The 9,692-nt window shown below is 43.4% G+C and overlaps 1 protein-coding gene across 4 annotated transcripts in view; it reads left to right on the top strand.

Moving 5' to 3' along the window:
• Positions 1-1,088: 1,088 nt before the first annotated feature.
• The window catches only part of nova2 (NOVA alternative splicing regulator 2), a gene marked incomplete at both ends in the record, with an annotated part of 80,513 nt that continues 71,909 nt past the window's right edge, over positions 1,089-9,692 (top strand). For 2 of the 4 annotated variants that reach the window (XM_083885986.1, XM_083885983.1), the window contains one exon: positions 1,089-1,245. In XM_083885986.1, the coding sequence (XP_083742112.1) occupies positions 1,089-1,245 (157 nt within the window). Of the gene's footprint in view, positions 1,279-3,386; positions 3,456-9,692 lie in introns of all 4 variants that reach the window. The other 2 variants (XM_083885984.1, XM_083885985.1) reach the window with 2 other exon arrangements.

Below are 9,692 nucleotides of genomic sequence, written 5' to 3'. Positions count from 1 at the left end.
AATATGCTTTTTTTAATATCTTGAGAATTTTTGATTAAAGTTATACATTTTTGATAATTAAAAACAAAATAACTATCTCATTCATGAGCATAAAATTGTAAAACACTATTTATTTTCTTCTTCCTCGCGTTAAAATTGATCCACATCGTCACTCGCCGACTCAAGTCGCACTTTTTCCACAAGCGTGAGAAAAATCCGAGTCTGAACGGAGTCCCTGAAGGCACCGCGAGGCCCTGTGACGTCAGCCGCTCCCCTGCGCTCCTCCAGCAGCAGCAGCAGCAGCAGCAGCAGCAGCAGCCAGTCACAGAAGTGATGCTCTGAACGTAACGACTGCAGCAGCAGCAGCATCTTCACCAGCGACTCACCGAGCAGCAAAGACCGTCCTCTCTGCGTGTTCGTGCGTGTTCACCCACAGCGCGTGATTTCCTGCAGCAGCGTGTCTTCATGAACGCACCCGGGACCGGATAACTAACGCATTACAAACCTGATATTTACGCATAGGATTTTTTTCTTCTTCTTCTTCTTCTTCTTCTTGCTTCACCGATCTTTTTTCCTTCTCCTCTTCGCTTTGTGATTTTTTTTGTTGTTATTTTGGTTTGAATGATTTTCGCGTCGCTGCTGTTGCAGAGGAGCGCCACCATCCTTCAGCGCCTGACATGAGTACGCTCTTTTATTCGCTTGCAGCGGAATGACACACATATCCTAAGCCGCATATCCCGCAAGGTTGATGGAAGATTGACGCTCCGTTTTGCACATTTTTTTTAGTAGCCTAGAAGATTCTGCATCTGCACAGGTTTCTGATTTCTTCCTTTTTTTTTTATTATTATTGTTTTTTATTCTCCACGTTGAGCCGATCATCCGCCGCTTTCTGACCCTGCGCAGCATCTCTCTGTACGCACGGCGCACCACAGAGAAAACGCGCAGATAAGCCCTCCGTCAAGAAACAGGCGTACTTTCCGATTCCTAAAACCCACTTTCGCTTCCTCCCGAGGACTCGTCTATAGCACGGCTACGCTGCGTAAAGATAACGGAAGAAAGGAGGATTTAAGCGCAAACGCAGCACCAAGCATCCAAGAGCAGGCTCGAAAATGATGGCCGGCGGAGCAGTACAGCAAAACGGGATTTTCTCAAATCCTCACCATCACAATCAGCAACCACACATGGAGTCCGATCCCCCGGACTCGCGCAAAAGACCACTGGAGACTCCCACGGAGGCCAGCAGCACAAAACGCACAAACACGGGAGGTAAGAACAGCGATGGGGATGCGGGGTTTTTTGGCTGAATGTTGCTCCTGAAGGCAGCACGGAGAGAAAGCAGAGCAGGTTCATGTGATTGTGCACGAAGCGGCGGCGGCGGCGGCAGATTTACAACCGCGCATCCGCACATTTCCGCTGCTAATAACGGATTCCAGATATTTTTAATTCGCCACGGCTGTTTTTTTTTTTTTTGGTTCTTTTTCCATCAGCGTTAAAATAAACACAGGCCTTCGCTTCTGATGGAAGGAAACAATGAGAGAGGGGAGTTAGCGGGGGATTTGGAGGGAAGCCGCATATCCTGCTCCTCTAACCGCAGCGCGAAATCTCATCTTTATCCTCTCTCTCTATATATAAAAATAATAAATAAATAAATATGCGCCTTTGACATTTACGCGCAGGCTGAGCGGCCATGCACGAGCCAGAAATAGGGATGTAAACAAGTGAACGGCAGATCTGAGTGACTGCTGCTGCTGCTGCTGCTGCTGCGTGATCACGGTCTCTCTCTCATCACCGTCGACGGATGACCTTGTGATAATCTCACACATCAGCCACCATCACCGCTCTGTGCACAGTTAGAGACGGAGAAACACGCACATGAGCAGCAGCAGCAGCATCAGGCCTGTGTCTGAGAACAGAGAACAGGGGGAATCCAGTTCAGCTCAGACTGCGACAGTCACTGCACGTCTGCCTCTCTTTCTCTCTCTGCGTGTTAGTTTATGTAGATGTTCTCCTGCTTTTATCATTCTAATAGTAATGATAACATGTACTTAGAAACACACACGTGTTGGGGGGGGAAACAAATGATGTTTTTTATTTGGTTTATTTACCTACCAATCATGTTTATTCATTAGTTTGGACGAAATTTGGATTATGTCTCCATGGCAATCACCATATTTGGTTTTTGTTTACATGCTGTCATGCACCAAGCATCCCCATCACCCAGCATTACAACCATCAGTGTAGCCTCTCCTGGCCATGCACCACCATCCTGGACACATAACACACCTGTGAAATGTACGTTCAGTGACTCAATGACCTCGGGCTCCAACCTTTAAAGCGTAAAAAATAGACGTATAGTTGAAGGAAAACATGTGGTTGTTAGGTTTTTTTTGCTTAAATTTGACTTTTCAAGGGCAGACAACGTGAAACATCTTAAACTGTCCACATGTCGATGAAGTCTGTTTTTGCATAATATTCTTCAAGTCATTGAATTAGTCGTAAATTCTTTTCGACACGAGGTGAATAAAAAAGTGATTGATTGCAGTATAAATATGCAAATCAAGTCTGTATTCAGTGTCAGAGGTGATCGTCAACCATGTGACTGATGGTTATGTGAGCGGCACGCTCGGCGTGTCTTTATATCGCCTTTTGATTTATTAGTCAACCTCGCACTGAAATGACAAGAGTAATCAATAATTGTGAATTATTAGTTATTAATTTTTTTGAGATAATTTGACCCCTTTTATGAATATAAATAAAAAATAAACAGAGGAAACAGTGCAGACGCACTCAGGAGTGTTATCACAGGACAGACGGGAGGGCGAACCATAGGTTAGCTGGCGTGGTTTAACTGCACGTCAATGCAGTGAAATGAAAACACACGATCCAGCCCCCCCCCCCCCCAACATCATCATCCTCCTCCATATCTACCCCAACCCCCCTCGCCTGCCTCCCTGCGTAACAGCTCGTCCATTTAGATAAATGAAATGGTTTTGAGGAGGAGGATGATGATGAGACTCAGACAGAGGATGGTCACCAGGTCAACATCAGGCACACACACACACACACATGTGACCACACACCCCCTTAAATTAAACAGTGAGGAGATCTTGTTTTTTTTGGGGTTCTTGGTTTAAAAAAACCTGAGTGTAAATTTGAATATGATCAAACATTTTAAACTCTTCAGTTACACTGAATTATTTAACTCTACAGTTGCAGACAGTGTTTCTATTTCTGGCCTTTGAATACAGAGTAAGAATGTGAATAGAGAGTCAAAGTTCTGCTAAAGAGATCATGATGGTTGTTTTTTATTTATTATTATATTATTATTATTATTATTATTATTATTTGTATAATTAGTTTACGCCACACACTCCACCCCCACCCCCCTGTGCTTCCTCTCTCTGTAGTGGCCTTCCTGCAGCCCCTATTTGAAACTGAAGGCATTGTATTCCCTCAACAAGAAACTGAGACTCATGGTAAGAGAGACTTTGATTTTGATCTTCTACCTGTTTTTTTTCTTATTATTATTCTTCCTATATATACATATAAAATATATATATATATATTCTTTACTTCTGAGTCCGCAGTGATAGCACAAACGTGCTCTTAAAGGCAAAGCCAAATTCTGCAGCGCCAAATCTAAACGCAGTGACCTGTTAACACCTTCATATTCGACTCATGACTCAGATAATAATGCATGCTGATATTGTTTATAATTCTATATGTTTTTTAGTCCCATAACATCCATTATCATGCCTTTTTTATGCAAACTCGATGTCTCTTTTTGTCATTATGACGACCTGTGTCCTCATGCCAGCCCATACCATCACAGCATTTGGGTTTATGACTGCTTTATCGATTCCACTGTGCATTGTGTTGAAAATGTGACGTGTGCAGCTTTAAACGTGTTTCCTTTCACAGGTGTAGCTCGAGCTCATTTCAGAAATATTTCCCTTTCTGGATCAGTTGTTTTCGGGCCACGTGTTTTCTCTCTTTCTTTCTTTTTCTTTTTTTTGGTTTGACCCAACAGCTGCAGCTAAGAAATATATCCAGATGTAAGGAGCCATGCGTGGGCCAAGTGTTTTCCGCTCGGGTCGATCAGATCTGTGAATGAGTGTAGACGTTTAATTCGGAGGAGAAAAGAGGGACTTTTTTTTTTTCCACCAAGCTTCCGGCTGGTTTGTGTCCAGGGTTCATCCAAATGTGTGTGTGTGTGTGTGTGTGTGTGTGTGTGTGTGTGTGTGTGTGTGTGTGTGTGTGTGTGTGTGTGTGTGTGTGTGTGTGTGTGTGTGTGTGTGTGTGTGTGTGTGTGTGTGTGTGTGTGTGTGTGTGTGTGTGTGTGTGTGTGTGTGAGAGCTGGTCAGCTGTCAGATGGTAGATGTGTATCGACACGGCACCACAGCAACCCCGCTGCTCATAAATCACATCTACGTCAAATAAAAAGCTGAAGGTTTTAAAGACAAAACGATCAATGAGTCGCTGCTGTTCAGGCCCCCCCCCCCCCCCATACCCATCCCCACCCCTCACCCCTCTAATCCACCCTAACCCTAACCCATTCTTATCTCTGCACCCCTTTCCTTTTTCCCGCAGCCAAGCCCAGCAGGGTTTCTCCCCCCGGCATTAATGGAATTCAGATTCCTTTTCCTAATCATGCACACATATACACGACGATCAGAGGCTTCTAATGAGCTCATTGTCAACGGTTGAGTCTCGGTTTCAGACGTTTAAACTTAGATCCTCTTCATCGTGACTAAATGAGTTCAAAAAATCTTCCAGAAAATGTTGTAATTTACGGATTTGCTGTCGTCGGATCAGTGTCTTTGCTCATTCAAACGGAGATTAAAAAATAAATAAAATCCATGCTTTTTCCAGCAAACAAAATAATGAAATCAGAATAGCATTTACAGGAATAGCACTGGTTTTGAGCTGATGCCTCGCATTGTATCAAGCAGATATAATTCATAGTATATAACACGGTCTATATGAGGCTGCTAAAGACCAGCTAAAAATAAAACTATTGAATCACCTGAAATATGCCGGGATATCACTGAATTTGTAACCAAACATTTCTTTGCTGCAGAGAAACTTTTAAAAGTTTATATTCACATTTTACCTTCGTCCTCCAACTTCATGACCTTAAAGGTCACGTGACCCAACCCTGCGTTATGACCCGCACAAGTATACTGGATATGGCTGCTAGATTATGGAAGAACAATAACCATCAGGATTATTTGGGTCAGAATTTAAATCGCGATCATTTCAAACGTGAAATTTACTTAAAAATAACTATAAATGATTTATATCTTTACTAGCTCTGTGTGCTATTTTTGCCACCGGACAGGAAGTCAGACATGTTATTCCAGAATAAAAGCCCCCGTTTTGTAATAATCGCTTTGATTTTGATTCTTTTGTTTTTTTCGTAGTAGTTTGGACTTTCAGGAAAAATGTCGTACTCTCTTCATAGTTAGCATAGCAACAATCTTTAAATTGAATTTTCATGGTTTCAAAGCAGTCATAGACCTCAGTTTTCTTGACCCGTCTGTCCATGCGTTCCATTTATATCAGAAGTCGTAACTGGGAATGACGTCACCTCCAAGTTGAGAGGTCGGGGACAAAAACAAGTGTATCTCGGATTAGCCATTGTTAGCATTACCAGTCGTATTTAGCCATTGTTAGCTTTACCAGTCGTAATGCTAACCAACAATACCAACAATTCTCTACACAGTAATTTACACACAAGCAGTGTAGCAACAGGTTCATGGATACAAATCAACACTATTATCTATAAAACTAAGTTAATGTGAAGCAAATAAGACCAAAAAATTAGAAATCATCTGACAAATGAGTGTTGTTGCTATTGTTGTGAGTGGCGGCCATCTTTGTGAGGTCACACGAGGGGGGTGTTCCAGTTGAAAACTCCGACAATAATAATAATATCTATTATTGAGTAAATGTCTTTTTGTCCTAATTTCAAACAAAAAACCTCGGACTAGGAACTCGACCGGAACACACCGATAGACTTTGATGTTAAAATGACACCACCTGACTCGTCTCTGCTCCTCTTGCATAATTAATGCAGACTTTTAAAGTGTGACTGTGAATCATAATAACAGCCCACAGGGGTGGCCTCTTCTGTTACGACGGCACATTAAAGTCTGACTTTAAGTAAGCGACGGCCGTTTTTTTTTTTTAGGTCACTAAAACGATTGCTCAGTAAAAAATGTGTTTCATAACCGTGGCCAATGTCTGTGCGCCGTCTTCCACCGGCCGATTAGAAATGACTCGGATTCACTTCATTCAAACTAAAAGCTGCTTGTGTAAGCTGGAAAGTTATGTAAGAACTTACAACATAAAAGACTGCTTTTTTAGCTTTACGTTTATTCATGTAGGAGATCAGATAATATGAGAAGGAGCCAAGGCTGCAACTAAGGATTGTTTTCAAAATCAATAAATCCATCAATTATTTTGTTGATTAATCGCCAAAATAATTTAGTAATTGATGAATAATCAATAAACACGGCAGCACTAGTAGGAAAACATTCAGGTTTAACAGTTGGGGGAAGAGTTGACCTGGACGTGGAGACCTTACAGTTTGAGATGATTACACTCTCCTCTGCTCTCCTTTCCTGTCTACAAGATATAATACATTCATTTAGTAAATGGACTGACTGGCAAGTCGGTGTTGGGAGGAAAGAGGGAGGAGGAGGAGGAGGAGGAGGTGGGGCCTTGAAATGCCCTTGCCAAGCGACATTAGGTGGACGAGCAGTAGTGTGTGTGTGTGTGTGTGTGTGTGTCTTTGTGAAGTTAAATGAGAGCGATGAAGGTGTGTGTGTGTGTGTGTGTGTGTGTGTGTGTGTGTGTGTGTGTGTGTGTGTGTGTGTGTGTGTGTGTGTGTGTGTGTGTGTGTGTGTGTAGACACCACGGCCTTCCATGTTATTGATCTCCTGTGTTTTGTGAGGAGCTTCTTTTTCTGGGACCTTCATCGTGGATCGCCCGTGGAAGCCCCCGGATTTAGCTCTGAGCTCGCGAAGCGGCAGAATTATCAGCCCAAATAAGTCGCTTCTTCAAATGATTGAAACGTTTGCGGTTGCTCTGATCGTGCGTCGACTCGGCTCGCACGTGTCCTTCAGCCTTCGGCGTCTCGCGGAACATGGCGTTCTCGCTGCGACACGCCTGTTTCTCTTTACTCCTGAGCCTTCCGCCGCTGCTCCCTGCTTTTTTTCCACTCCCTCTCCATCTTCCTCCTCTTCCTCCTCGCCCATACTAATCATGCTCTACTTCAGAACATCACGACTTCAATCCTCCTCCTCCTCCTCCTCCTCCTCCTCCTGTCCTCTTTCACCCTTGTCCTCCCATCGTTCCTCCTCCCGTCCCCTCCTCCATCAGTCGCAGGTCGTCATAGGCGATGCTCGCTCTCTCCGCAAAACAGTTTTCCCGAGGCTGACGATCGATTCGCAGCCGCCGTCGGTGGGACCCTGCCAACAGTAGCTGCGACTCTCGTTCTCCTCCTCCTCCTCCTCCAACCTCTCCTATACTTCCCTTTTTTTTTTTTTTTTTTTTCATGCCACTGCGTCAAAGTAAAAAAAAAAAAAAAGAAGCCGTTGTATAGGGGTGGGGTGACGGCTCGGAGAGGTGGGAACGTTCCTACAAAAGGGCGGCGTGCGATTGGCGGAGCGAGACGCCAGTCACAGCTAACTGGTCACTGATAGGTGAGGAGAGAGCAGGGGAGGGGGGATGGGGGGGGGGGGGGCGATGAATATGGATGAGCGAGTGATGAAAGGGCCGATGCAGTGAGGAGGAGTGAAAACCCACGCCCCCCCACCCCCCCCCCCCCCCTCTGAAATAGCCTTGGACCATGAACAATACACACACCAGTTTTTCAAACACATGCACGCAGAAGAGAGAGAAACGCTGCTTCTGTTATCTTTGTTAGCGAAGTCGCCGCGATCGCCTGCATACGTCTAAATATGTCCATTATATTCAGTTGATACGTCTATTTAAACCCTTTGAGACTTAGGCCTCAGTTTTTTTTTTCTTATTTTAACCATAAAACGTCCTGTGACCAAGTGAATTTTCAATATGTCAGTTATTGTCATTTTGCTTTATGCTAAAATAGAGTATTAACAATTTAAAATGAAGTAGTGCTGCAACTAACAATTATTTTCGTCATCGATTAGTCGTTGGAAATGTTTCATCGAAGAATGACGAGGTTCTTTATTATCTTGTTTTGTCCACAATTTCTTTGTGACGTGGAGCAAAGAAACAGAGAAAATATTCACATTTAAGGAGCTAAAATGGTCAGAAATCTTGTTTTTATCATGAAAAAAAAGCTTCAAACCGAATATAAATATGGGTGACGATTAATTTAGTAATAGATGAACAGCTTCAGCTCTAAAATGAAGAAAAAACAAAGAAAAAAAACCCTGTACATTTTGCATGTTAAATTTGAAATTTGAACAATATAAAACATGCTTAAAATGCTGTTTTCAATGTATAAAAACAGGCCAAATAATGGAAACCTTTTCCCTCTCTGATGACGAAGACGATGATTCGCCGGCTTCCTACGACAGCGCGAGCAAAATTACCGTAATAACTACGCGATGGCTCTGACGTGCAAATTCTCAGCTTTCATTGCGAAAATGCAAAGTATCGTATGTGATGCGCTCGGTGTAGAAAAAGATTTGTGATTGGGAATTTATTGTGAGTCACTGTGATTCCTTTAAGGGAAAAAACATGTCTTTTAAAGTTGAGATGGAAAAGTAAAATATAAACTTGAAATTCTCCAAACACGTCCACCAAAAAAGGGGCTGGCAGGAATTTTAAGGGCCTGGCGGGCAGCATCTAAATCTAGGGGTCGAGAAACTGGAGCTCCCCTTTCGCACATCCATGTTCATCAGCTGAAATGTCAGGCCTAAATTGAATGAGCGACGCGGAGGGGAAGAAGAAGAAGAAGAAGAAAAAACAAACAGAGTAGTGAACGGTTCACACGGCAGAGATGAGAGCGAGAGGAGGCGAGTCTCTGCTTCCCCTGTGAGCTCTCTGTTTATGAGTGACGACGACCGTCTTTCAGACCCGAGACAGCTGGTCAGAGCCTCGCTGCTGGAGAGCTTTACATGTGTGTGTGTGTGTGTGTGTGTGTGTGTGTGTGTGTGTGTGTGTGTGTGTGTGTGTATACCACCCCTCAACAAAAGAGCAGAGGACTGCAGGGGGGGTGTGTGTTGGACAAAGCCGCCCCCCCCTCCCCTTTAACTCACCCTGCTTAGGGGAGATGAATATTTTCCAAGGTCCCTGAGCTCATACCAGAGCCCTCCAGCCCCCACTACACACACACACACACACACACACAAACACACACACACACACACACACACACACACACACACACCATCAGCTGAGGTTGAGTTCACACTGATACAATTCTGTCATGTTGGGGTCTTAGATCCTCGGTTTCCAGACAAAGCTGGTCAACATCTGACCCTCTTGCATAATGCATGATGGCCGTGCATTAATTACTATCACAATATCGTTTTTTCTTCAGTATCAGTAAAGCCAAATGTGTATAAATTGTGCAAAGATTCCTTTAGAGATAGCAATAATTGCTTTGAACGTTGAAATAGTTCCCCGTTTTCTATTTATAGTCACATTTATGTGCAAAAATCAACCTTTAATCATCCGGAATTAACGATATCTCAATGATGGACGGATTAAAAATT

The sequence above is a fragment of the Microchirus variegatus genome, assembly GCF_963457635.1.
Source record: "Microchirus variegatus genome assembly, chromosome: 3".
Classification (NCBI taxonomy): domain Eukaryota; kingdom Metazoa; phylum Chordata; class Actinopteri; order Pleuronectiformes; family Soleidae; genus Microchirus; species Microchirus variegatus.
This window is presented reverse-complemented; position numbering and strand designations above follow the sequence as displayed.